At 43.8% G+C, this 12,871-nt stretch overlaps 1 protein-coding gene across 3 annotated transcripts in view; it reads left to right on the top strand.

Annotated features, from left to right (window-relative positions):
* The window catches only part of GABPB2 (GA binding protein transcription factor subunit beta 2), a 1,188,026-nt gene that overhangs the window by 316,148 nt on the left and 859,007 nt on the right, over positions 1–12,871 (top strand). For all 3 annotated transcript variants that reach the window (XM_044080023.1, XM_044080025.1, XM_044080024.1), the window contains exon 3: positions 5,551–5,718. In XM_044080023.1, coding sequence (XP_043935958.1) covers positions 5,551–5,718 — 168 coding nt within the window. The remainder of the gene's footprint in view (positions 1–5,550; positions 5,719–12,871) is intronic.

Raw genomic sequence — 12,871 nt, 5'->3', positions numbered from 1 at the left:
CAGACAACCTAAGCAGAAATATGACAGATCGACACGAATGGAAGTTGCATCCTCAAGTTTTCGCAAAGATAATTCAGGCATGGGGATGGCCAGACATAGATCTTTTTGCTACCCACAGAAATTACCAACTGAAAAAATTTTGCTCAAGGACCTATCATCCACAGGCCTGGAAAGTGGACGCACTTTCTTTCAATTGGACAACATTGACAGTCTATGCCTTTCCACCTCTTCCTCTGCTGCCCAAAGTTCTATTAAAAGCCAAAGATGATTCTCATTGCTCCAGACTGGCCAAGACAACACTACTATCCACTCCTGAGGAGCCTGACGCATTCCCCACCATGGATCCTGCCTCTAGTGCCTCTTCTGTTGACACAGCACAACTTCAAAACTCTTCACAGTCAGCTGAAAACCCTCAATCTAGCCGCATGGAGGATTCCTTGATTTCCCAACAGACCCTCCTCTCCAAGGAGGTGCAGGATGTCATCTTGGAGGCCAGAAGACCTTCTACTAGAAAAGCCTACTCCGCCAAATGGAAACGTTTTTGTGCCTGGAATCAGAAAAAGGGCCAGAATCCTTTGGTACTAAATTTACCTCAAATATTACAGTACCTAGCTGAGATGTTAAACAGTGGACTTTCCTTCTCCTCCATCAAGATCCATGCTTCAGCCATTTCTGCACAATACAACACTGATCCTCCTTTATTCTCTCATCCTCTTTTAAGACAGTTCCTCAGAGGGGCTAAGAATATAAACCCCCCAAGGAAACCACCAGTACCTGCTTGGGACCTCAACTTCATTTTAGAAAAACTGACCCTGCCTCCATTTGAGCCAGCTGCTTCAACAGAACTGCAATATTTGTCATGGAAAACAGCCGTCCTTCTGGCTATCACCTCAGCACGCAGGGTTTCGGAACTACAAGCCCTCATGGCTGTGCAACCTTTCATCATTTTCCATCAGGACAGAGTTCCCTTATGAACCAATCCTTCCTTTATGCCAAAGGTAGTATCCAGTGTAGCCTTGAATCAGACTATCCACTTGCCTACCTTTTATCCTAACCCACAAAACAAAGGGGAAAGACTACTGCATTCCTTGGACATTCACAGACAACTTCGTTATTATTTGGACAGGACAAGGCCATTCAGGAAATCAGAGCAACTCTTTGCTACAGGTGCTCAAGGAAAAGCTATTTCCAAACAGACAATCTCAAAATGGATAGCCCACTGCATACGCTTTTGTTACTCATTTCATGGAAAAACTGTACCTACAAGCATCAGATCTCACTCCACAAGGGCCACAGCTACCTCTACAGCTTTCCTCAGGCGGGTTTCTACCAAGGATATTTTGGAAGCAGCCACTTGGAGTTCTGTGCACACTTTCTCCAAGCACTATCACCTTCCACTATACTCTAAATCTAGAGCGGGCTTTGCCACAGCAGTCTTGCAGGGCATCCTTGCTCCTCCTAGTTCCACTTAGTGCCTGCCACCCCTTTTTATCTTTGGGATTCTACCCATCTGTTATGACTGCAGCTGTATGCACGATGAACATAGTACAGTTTTGTACCTACCATAAATGTAGATGTTCGAGTGCTAATACAGCTGCAGTCCAGGTTTCCCTCCCTCCATCCCCTCTTGGGACAGGCCTTATGACAAACACCTCCTCATACAACCTGATTGGGGTATTCTTTTATGGTGTATTTGCTTGCAAACCACTGTTCTTTGATTATATTACATTGCATTATTGCATAAGTTTATGTTTTGCCTTCCTTCTGGGGGCACCTGACATCTGGGGCAAGAAAAACTGAAGAAAATGGCGTCTGCTGGTTCTTTTATATACCCCTGCCGCACATACGTCAGGGAGGAGGCGACGACAACCGACGCCGGACCTAGACTTTGGAATTCGGCCGACCGAGGACCTGCCTGACGGCAGGATAACCCATCTGTTATGACTGCAGCTGTATTAGCACTCGAACATCTACATTTATGGTAGGTACAAAACTGTACTTTCTGGCCTTGTCAAGTGTGGTTCCCCTTCCTCTGGTCTCATGCTCTAACTCCTCCACGGGTTCTGGATCCCTGCCCGCATCTCAACTCTCACCCGTCGAGCATCAGTCCGCCCGATCTGGACAGCCTCAAGCTGACAGCTTGGTTGCTCCAATTCCCTTGATCACTAGGACTCCCAGTCTATCATCTTCAGTAAAGAGTATTTTGGTGGCATCCCACAAAGCTTCCACTTTTAGTTTATCGCAGCAAATGGAAACGCTTCTCTATTTGGGCTTGTCAGAGAAACCTAGATCCATTTACAGCCCCGGTTCCTGCAGTGTTGGAGTTTTTGTCATATATTTTCCAACAAGGGGCTAGTTCCTCTACAGTGAAAGTACAAATGGCAGCCATATCTAATTTTCATGTCGGCGAAAATCTGAATGCTCTGGCCTCTTTGAGATTGTGCAAGGCTTTTCTGAAAGGTACTTTTCTTTTGCGTCCCCCTGTTAAGGATTCCGTCCTTCCTTGGGACCTTCCCTTAGTTCTATAGGCGTTGGTGACACCCTCATTCGAACCAGCAGCATCAGTAAATTTGAAATTCCTGTCCTGGAAGACAGCTTTTCTAGTGGCCATTACCTCAGCTAGAAGGGTTTCTGAGATCCAAGCTTTGTCTGCCACGCCCCCTTACTTGATCGTTCATAAAGACAGGGTTTCACTTCGTACGAACCCTTCTTTCTTACCGAAAGTTGCTTGTGAATCTAATATTAACTTGATGATTAATCTGCTTGTGTTCTTCCAAATTTCCAGAACAAGGGGGAATATAAGCTGCATTTGCTTGATGTTCATAGACAGCTTCTTTTCTATTTACACAGGACTAAACAATTCTTTTTGGGCAAGGCCATTTCCAAGGTCTCCTTGGCTAGATGGATTACACAATGTGAACTGCAAGTCTATAGGGATAAAGGCCTGTCCCCACCTGGTCCTATTAAAGCTCATTCTACCAGATCTATGGCAACTTCTGCTGCCTTTTGGTCTTGGGTTTCTCTGGATGGTATATGTGCAGCAGCAACCTGGGCAAAGTCACATACATTTATTTCTCATTATAAGTTGGATTTGATCTCTAGCGGGAGAGCATCCTTTGGCTCTGCGGTGCTCAGGAATATCCTTCCATGAGGGCCTCCCAGGAGTTTTGGTAGCTGGGGACTATGTCCCACAGGTTGCAGATAAATGAAGTTAACTACGTCAGATAAAGAAGTTATGTACTCACCATAACGTTCCATCTGAGTAGTTGTACTTCATTTTCTGCAACCATCCCGCCCTCCTTCCCCCGAACCTGTTCTAGGTTAGTGTTATTGAGTTGCTAATAGTTTAATTAGTGGCAAACTCGATCTGAGGGAAAGTAGGAGATGTGAGGGATTATGGGTAAGGGGAGGAGCTTGGAGCAGATGCTTGAAAAAGTGTTGCCGGCTCGGATCCGATATGGATTAGAATACCCACAGGTTGCAGAAAATGAAGTATAACTACTCAAATGGAATGTTATGGTGAGTACATAACTTCTTTTTCAGCAACCTTGGTGCAGATGAAGCTACCTACTTGTGGTAATCTTAGTCTTGAGTATTGCTTTGATTTGTTGAAATTGATATTTTTTTGTTTACGATTAGGCAGATATTAAAAAATCCATGATCCTGAGTGATTAGGTTGTTTGACACTGATGCTGAATGATCTGGTCAGATAAGAGCCAGGTCTGTAATATGCAAGATGTCATGCCACTTAGTTGGAGTTTGTAAGATACACGGGTCCCTTAAAGGGCAGTTTTGCTTTTTATACAAGTAGCACAGCTGTTGCTTAAAAATGCTGAACCACAGTGGGGGATGTGTAGCGTAGAACTCTTTTTTTCAGATGTGTAATATTTTTTTTGTCAGTCTTTATTGGTACATGCCTGTTTTGATTATGAAGTTGCTTTGCTGTGTGACTGATATGTGAATCTGAATTTATTCTAGATTGGATGAATACTAGGGAATCTGGGTACAAAAGGTAGCCTAGGAGATGGTAGCTAAAATTTTATTATTGGGGGGGGTGGTTGTATCATTGAAGTTAGGGGTAACCTTAAGCTGGTTTGGTGGGGTGGAGGCAAGTAAGAGAAAGTTAAGAAAGCCATCTTGGATGAAAATAGTGTGGCCATTCAACAGTCTTTCCCTAAAGCCCGAATGGTCAAAGCCAGCAGAGTTGTTTGAAATGTTCTGTAGTGGTCGGATGCCATCCACCTACTTTATGCTTGGGGGAGACCCTATCCATCTCCCCACCCAGCACTTAGTCATAACTTTAGTTGTACTAAACCGGCAGAAACCGATCAGTTAGCTGGTCGATATGTGATGTCATTCACGTAGACTGCAGTGAAACATTGATCATTGACAGAGTACTGTTTTAGTGGACAATATCTAAAAATCTTAAAAGGAAAGGGCAGTTCATGCATAGTCAAGGCATTGGAGTGTCCTAATTCATGTGAAGAAAGATGGTAGTATTGTTGTAGTGAGGATCCAGTTAATGTACCATGACTGTTTGTTTTTTAGCCACCTTTGTTGTTTTTACAGGAACAGCAACGGTATAGAAATGGTTTGAAGGACAGTTATTAGACTGTGGGCTGAATAAAATTAGTTTTTAAAGATTTTACTAGTTAGTTCTATGTATGCTTCATTAGTTCCATGTATGCTTCATTGGGGAAGAAGATTTGGAAGGCCATATAAGACCTGACTGAGACCTGTACTTAACCAGAAGAGTGGAATGAGGAGCTGACACGTGGCCAAATACTGTTAGAATGGCCTTCATGATGACATGAGGAGTATGGCAGTAAAATGTTTGAAGTATGCTTGGAGTTTGTATAGGTACTCACGTGCAGTGGACAGACAAGGAGGCAGGGAGAATGCTGGTGGCTTAAGTGTTGTGGTTAAAGAAAATTGGACTATGAGATTGGTCTTATTTTTTCTTACAGGCATGTTCTGTTCTCTAGTTTAGGCAATAAACTAAACTGTCACAGAATTGTTGATTTAAATGACAAGACCATTTTTTTTATTTAGTAGTGATGGTGCTTCATAAGTAGTCCAGTTTGTGTTTGACAATTCAGTTAGTTGAATATGTCAATTTTATTAGTGGTAGGTCTAAGACGTTTGTTTGTAGCTTCAGTAGATGTAGACATTAACTTGTCTTCTATTCCAGTGACCAGCTTTATTGTGCAGTGTATATCTTCAGCATAGAAACTTGGAAGTATTAATGTTTAGACTTAATTTTATTTGAATTAACTGAGCAAGATCAGTATGCCCAGATGACCATTATGAGAATGACTTGGGAGCATGGTCTAACAGACTTTCACAGTTGTACAGTTTGCAGGTAGAAATGGTGGGAATCAAAACTAGAACTTACAGGATTAAATTTATTAGCAAACCTTGGCATCTGTGAATCAGTCATTTATGGCAGTAAAGTTCAGTAGGGTGTACATTCAGAACAATTTGGGGGAATTTGATGTTTTCATGTCTTGGTATCCATGTACATCTGTAACATTTAATTTCTTTATGCAGCTTGGCACTTCCCCTTTACATCTGGCAGCACAATACGGCCATTACTCCACTGCTGAAGTCCTCCTCCGAGCAGGAGTTAGCCGGGATGCTAGAACCAAGGTAGACAGGACACCTCTTCATATGGCAGCAGCAGATGGACATGCCCATATTGTTGGGCTTTTGCTCCGGGTATGTATGTATGTTTTGTTATTGATTCCATTTTCTTCTTTGATGTATTAACAGCTCTGTTCTGTATGAAACCATGGATGTTATTTTGTCGAGACGTCAGGTTTTAGGATTTGTTAGTAAAACTGGCATTGTAAAATAGCGTAGGTAGAATAGGGTATCTGATGTTGTCAGTCTTCATTCATTTTTGACAGATGGGTTCGGTTCCAACCTCTCAGATCCGACTCGGCCGTTATACATAGCTCACGCTGGCCAACAACTCTCGAGCTAAGGCTGTACCCACAAAGCTTTTTTTCCCCATTATGTCAGATCTTGTTTGCCGCATAGAAAATTGGACGTGTCAGCCGATGCTCTCAGTTAAGTGCTTTAAAACTGTACTTGTCATTATCTTTTTGGATAATTTTTATTAAGACTCTGTATTATTATTATTATTATTATTATTATTATTATTGGATAGTGTTAGCTAGCTTTTGCGTGAGTGACTGATGTTCTTCATCTCACATTGCTGCAGTCCTTACATATGGGTAGTCCGCTGTCCTCGGTCGGCCCGAATACCAAAGTATTAGGCTGACGTCGGTCATGGGCGCCTAGATCTGACATCAGAGCGTCAGGGTATAAAAGCGCATGACCGACGTCATATCCTCAGTCTTTTTTGCCGCATGGTCCGATGCAGAAGCAGCGTGTGGAAGTGCCGTTCGGTGTTCTGAAATTTTCGTATTCTGAGTTTCAGACCGAAACCAAGTTGGGCTAAGTACCCCGTTGGGGAATATTTTTGTTTTTTCTTGCCTCAGTTAATTCCGGATGTCAGAAAAAGTGAATAATTGTATTTCTTGTGGGAAACAGATACCGCATAGGGATTACCACTCTCTTTGTATTCCTTGTTTGGGACCTGAGCACGACGTAGTCGGGTGTCGCTTTTGTGCTAGGTTTAATAAGCGCACCATTAAGCGTAGGTTAGATTGCGCTAGGCTTGTCTTGAGCGGTGTAATTATAATATGCCGCCGGATCCTCCGGCGCCGCTACCGCGAAGAAGCGCAAGGACAAATCTTTAAAGTCCAGGCAGGATGAGTCGTCCGTTCCGGACGCCGGTTCTTTAGAAACTACGGTGGAATCTGGGGATCCAGCCGAGGTTTCAGTTGAGTCTCAGGGGGAGGCTTTAATTTTGCAAGATGTGGCCTCTCAGGAGTCAGGCCAGGCTGAGGGGGCCTCTCAGGTTGCTGTTCTCCCTTCCTTGCCTAAGGTGGTTAGGCCTTCTCCTTCTGTCTCTAGGGCTCCTTCCAAGAGCAGGCCTGGTTTGCCTTCCACGGGTGTCAGTCCTAGTTCTGCAGGTTCTGTGCCTAAAAAACACATGCTTAAAATGGCAGAAGATTTAATTTCTTTAATCAGAGGTTCTATGCCCCCTCCTGATAAGAGACCTAGGGTGGAGCCAGAGGTGGAAAGTTTGGAGCAGGCTTCAGATTATTCAGAGTCTTCGGCTGAAGACATTCAGGATTTTCCTCCTTATTCTGATTCAGATGCAGAGGATTCCACTCCTTCTGCTTCTCCTCCAGAGGATTTTTCTTTTTCAGAAACCCTGCATTCTATGAGGGAACATTTTAAATGGGAAGGCCAGGATTTCTCAGATTCCCGAAAGAGGCTTAGGGAATTTTTGCTTTTACCACAACATAGGCCCTTGGCTATACCTCCTGTTTTGGATGTTGTTCAAGACGTTTTCTCCGAGGCTTCCCTTAATCCAGACTCTCTGCCTCCTGCGCCAGTTAAGCCAGATAGGTATTACAGAGTACCTGAGGCTCATAAATATCTGTATAAGAGTCCAAGGGCTGACCCAGAAACTATTAGCCAGGGACCTAAGGGTGTCAGGGCTTCTGTTGTAAAGAATCCAGTTCCTATAGATAAAGATGCTAGAGCTTTGGATAGATGGGGTAAGAAAGTGTATACCTCTTCCACTTTAGCAATGAGGGCTTTGAATTGCCAGTTTCATATGTTGAAGTATCAGAATTTTCTCCTTTCTCAACTAAAATCTAAAGTAGATGCTTTGGCAGAGGGCATAGAATGTAGAGAATTACAGGATTTGGTACATGCTTCTGAACAGGTGGGTAAGCATTCTTTGCAGTGTGGTTTCGATGCTTTACAGGCTTCTTCCAGGGTGGCTGCCACTGGTTCAGTTATTCGCAGGCACGCCTGGCTTAAGGATCAGAATTTGTCAGAGCATGTTAAAACTAGAATTTTGGATGCTCCTTTACAGTCTGAAGTTTTGTTTGGTTCTCCTGTGGAGTCTGTCTTGAAGAAAATGGAAGACAAGGCTAAGTCTATGCAGACTGTTAAATATTTTTTGCAGGTGCAGCCTCCTAAGTTTAGCAGGAATTGGCCTACTAAGGGATGGGCTTATCCTTCTTCTGATTTACAGTCTAGGGGTAGATCTAGGCGTGGTAGGGGCAGAGCTCAGAGTTCTTTCAGGCCTAGAACATGGAGTTCACCTGCACAATCTACAGGTGAGGGCAGGGGCCAGTCCTTTCGTAAACAGGCCCAATGACCTGCATCTTCAGCTGCCAGATCCTTCCTGTCTGGCAGCTCCTTTGGGAGGAAAGTTGGCACTCTTCAAGCAAAACTGGCTTTTAATCACCCAGGACAAATGGGTGTTGGACATTATAGACCGAGGCTACAAGTTTTATTTCCATACAGTGCCTCCTTTCAAAGGCATGCCAGACGTTCCTCCTCAACAAAGGGTAGAGGCTCACAAGCAGATTTCTTTACTTCTTCAAATGGGGCTATACAGCAGGTCCCTCTGTCAGAAGTGGGCCTAGGATTTTATTCTCGCCTGTTTCTAGTACCAAAGAAAGGAAACACTTGGAGGCCAATTTTGGATTTATCTATCCTCAACACATACCTGGACATTCCAAAATTCAAAATGTTGACGTTGCAACAACTTCTACCTCTGTTGGGCAAAGATCACTGGATGGTAACTCTGGATCTCAAAGAGGCTTATCTTCATGTTCCTATCAGGCCCAGTTGCAGGAGATACCTGCGTTTTGGCTTGGACTTTACATTATCAGTTCTCTGCATTGCCCTTTGGCTTATCTACTGCCCAGGGTGTTCACAAAGGTTCTGGCTCCAGTGATAGCCTTCTTCAGGTTAAGAGGAATACAAATTTATCCTTATTTGGACGATTGCCTGATTCTGGCTCAAGACAAGTACGAACTTCTTCATCATCTACAGTATGTGATGGCAGTGTTAAGGTGCCTAGGGTATTCTGTGAGCGAAACAAAGTCGAGTCTCGTCCCCTCTCAGGAAATGTGCTTTCTGGGTGTGAGACTGAATACAGCTTCCCAGATGGCCTTTTGACCCCGGACAAGCAAAAGAACCTTACACTTTACTTCCATCAATTGTCTCTACGGTCCAGGCTGACTGCAAGGACAGTCCTTCAAGCCTTGGGGTTCATGGCATCTTGTATTCTGGTGCTTCCCAATGCCAAACTGCATATGAGGAAGCTACAATGGTATCTCAAAATGTATGGACACAACACTGCCAAGATCTGGACACTGTCATTCAAATAATACCTTGCATTCAAAAGGAATTTTTGTGGTGGGCTCAGGAATGTCACCTAAACAAGGGACTCTCTGTGACCCGACCAGAGGCGAGTCAGATTTTAACGACAGATGCCTCGGACAAGGCTTGGGGAGCACACCTCAATGGAAAATGGGTGCAAGACACGTGGCCTGCCAGACTTCAACATTTACATATCAGCTTGAAGGAGATGTTAGCAGTCCAATTTGCATTGATGGCTTTCAAGGATTTACTTCACCCAGGGCAAGTGTTGATTCTAACAGACAACACAACTGTCATGTGGTACATCAACAAGCAAGGGGGAACCCATTCGTACCCTCTTTGCAGGCAAGCAATGATTTTGTGGGAGACTGCTCTCAGTTTACACCTCAATCTTCAGGCAAGGTTTCTACCAGGAGCACAGAACTCCTTAGCAGATGTTTTGAGCAGACAGTGGATCCCCACGAGTGGAAATTGGATCCTCATGTATTTCGAAAATTGACAGTGATATGGGGAACTCCAGACATAGATCTGTTCGCTTCTCCACTAAATTTCCAGTTGCCAAAGTTTTGCACAAAAATGTTTCATCCCACAGCTTGGAAAGTGGATGCTCTATCATTCAGTTGGAGCAATCTTCACGTCTATGCCTTTCCGCCTCTGCCTCTCCTCCCCAAGGTACTCTTGAAGGTCAGACAGGACAAGCCCTCCATGATTCTAATAGCTCCAGATTGGCCTCGACAGCACTGGTACCCTCTGCTGAGGAGTTTAGTACGGGAGCCTCCATGGCCTTTGCCTTGATTCCGCACCTTTGTCTCAGGAGGGCAATCATTTCCTCAATGTCAGGATTCAGTCCCTGCATCTAACAGCCTGGCGTATTCTGTTCTAGAACCTGGAGGGTCGCAGCTTCCACAACAAGTTATGAATGTTATTTTGGAGGCCAGAAGGCCTAGTACAAGGAAAGTTTATGCTGGTAAATGGAGGAGATTTTTAATTTGGAGCAAAACAAAGAGCTTTGATGTTTCCAGGCCTGATTTGTGTTTCTCTTCAATATCTTACAGAATTATTAGACAAGGGTTTGTCTTTCTCCTCTATAAAGGTTCATGCTGCAGCCATTTCTGCTCACTATGACTGTGACCCTCCATTATTCTCTCATCCTTTGTTTAAGCAATTTCTTAGGGGGGCAAAGAACATAAGACCCCCACGTAGAGCTCCTACTCCTGCCTGGGATCTCAATTTTGTGTTGGAAAAACTTACTTTACCTCCTTTTGAGCCTGCAGCTACTGCTGAGTTAAAGTTTTCGTCTTGGAAGACTGCTTTTTTGTTGGCCATTACGTCTGCTAGAAGGGTTTCTGAATTACAGGCTCTTATGGCATTTGAACCCTTCCTAATTTTTCATAAGGATAGGGTATCTCTGTGTACTAATCCTACTTTTATGCCTAAAGTGGTTTCAAAGGTGGCCTTGAACCAATCAATTCATTTGCCTACTTTTTATGCAGATCCCCAAAATAAAGGGGAGAAAATTTTGCACACTTTGGATATTCACAGGCAGTTGCGTTATTATTTGAGCAGGACTAAAGGGTTCAGACAGTCTCAGCAGTTGTTTGTTTCTTTTGCTTTAGGTTCTCAGGGGAAACCTGTTTCAAAACAAACTGTTTCTAAGTGGATTGGATTTTGTATTACTTTTTGTTATTCTCATCATGGTAAGGAGGTTCCGGCTGGAATCAGACCTCACTCCACTAGGGCTACTGCCACTTCTACAGCTTTTTTAAGGGGAGTAGCTACTAAAGATATTTTAGAAGCAGCTACTTGTAGTTCAGTGCATACTTTTTCTAAACACTACCACCTTCCTCTTTATTCCAAATCTAGAGCTGGATTTGCCACTGCAATCTTACAGGGCATTTTGGCAGCTCCCAATGCTTTATAATTTTGCCAACCTCCCTTTACCTCTGCTTTGGGATTCTACCCATATGTAAGGACTGCAGCAATGTGAGATGAAGAACATAGTACAGTTTTGTACCTACCATAAATGTAGATGTTCGAAGATCCACATTGCTGCAGTCCAATTTACCCTCCCTCCTTCCCCTCTGTAGTTTGGAATGATTGTATGGTTTGGGTGGTAGCTGTCATTTGTACATGCCTTTTGGGAAGTATTTTTTTTTGGCTGTGGCCTTTCTTTTTAGGACCTTCTGACATCTGGGGCAAGAAAAGACTGAGGATATGACGTCGGTCATGCGCTTTTATACCCTGACGCTCTGATGTCAGATCTAGGCGCCCATGACCGACGTCAGCCTAATACTTTGGTATTCGGGCCGACCGAGGACAGCAGACTACCCATATGTAAGGACTGCAGCAATGTGGATCTTCGAACATCTACATTTATGGTAGGTACAAAACTGTACTTTTTTTTTACTTTTCTGCCCACACCCTTTTACCTTACAGTAACTCTCTTTACCATAGTTGGTAACAGGCCTCTTCTTTCCTCTCCTCTTAACTTTGGTAATCTTAATACCATTGTTGGTATTCTTCCTGTTTTTTATCCCCGTTATTTCTCCTTTCCATCCTTTTACCCATTGGATATTTTTCCAATACCATTGTTGGTATATCCTTTAAAATTAAATAAAAGTCTTTCGATAAATTTTCTTTCCTCCTTTTCTTTGAGTGAGTGTAGTGTGTGTGGTGCGTCACTAACTAGACTATTTTGTCAACATGGCAGAGAAACAAAAAGGGACATTTGGATTTAAATGATGTCAGGACTGAGGCAGAAAGATGCCCAGTTCTGATGGGCATTTTTCTTGTGTGTACTGTTTGGGTGCCCCTCACTTGGAACTGTCTTGCAACATTTGTAAGGGCTTTAGCGCCCAGACTCTTGCAGAAAGACATAATACGTTGACTTTGAAAGGTTTGTTGAAGTATCCCTTTGGTGAAGCCCTATCTAAGGCAGAGACTTCAAAATCTCTAAAGCCTGAAATGAAAAAAAGGAGCCATTCAGTGTAGTCTTCCCCGAAGGCATATGAAACAAAATCTCAGAAACCCCAGGTTCCGACAATTTCTTCGGAACCGAAGGCCAAGGTACTGAAAGTGACATGGTCATTACCTCCGGCACTGAAGACAACACAATCAACATCGGTGCCGTCAAGTACTTAACTGACTCAAACCACTTCGGCAACGTCCATTGCTTCGGTGCTGACAACCTCACTGGCACCGGCAGTAGTTGCATCCTCTCATTTGGTTCCACCTTCCCCTTCCATTCAACAGCCCATGGTGCCGAAGGTTGTTTCTTTGAAGTTACCCTGGACTAGATATTCCCCTTCAATAGACCCTTTTTTGGGTCAGCAACCGAGCCCATTTCTGGACAGGCCTGAGTCTCCTTCAGGAATATCGATCCATTCTTCCAGGAGTCTTTCAGAATTGGATGTGGTCAGATTGATAAACCAGCTTTTAGCAGCCAGAGGCCTTCCTGCACCCTCTCAAACTTCCATCCCACCTGGAGCCAAGGCTTACTCTCCTAGGACTCCTCCAGTTTTTCCTCCTTCAACCTCCTTCCAGGGTTTGTAGCCCCTTGTTTCAATGCTCCTGGTGCCGATGGTGGACTTCACTTCAGTGCCGGAGTCTA

Source organism: Protopterus annectens, chromosome 8.part0 (assembly GCF_019279795.1).
Source record: "Protopterus annectens isolate FY-2018-M chromosome 8.part0, PAN1.0, whole genome shotgun sequence".
In the NCBI taxonomy this organism is placed as follows: domain Eukaryota; kingdom Metazoa; phylum Chordata; order Ceratodontiformes; family Protopteridae; genus Protopterus; species Protopterus annectens.
The sequence above is the reverse complement of the archived record's forward strand: the minus strand, read 5'-3'. Positions and strand labels throughout refer to the sequence as shown.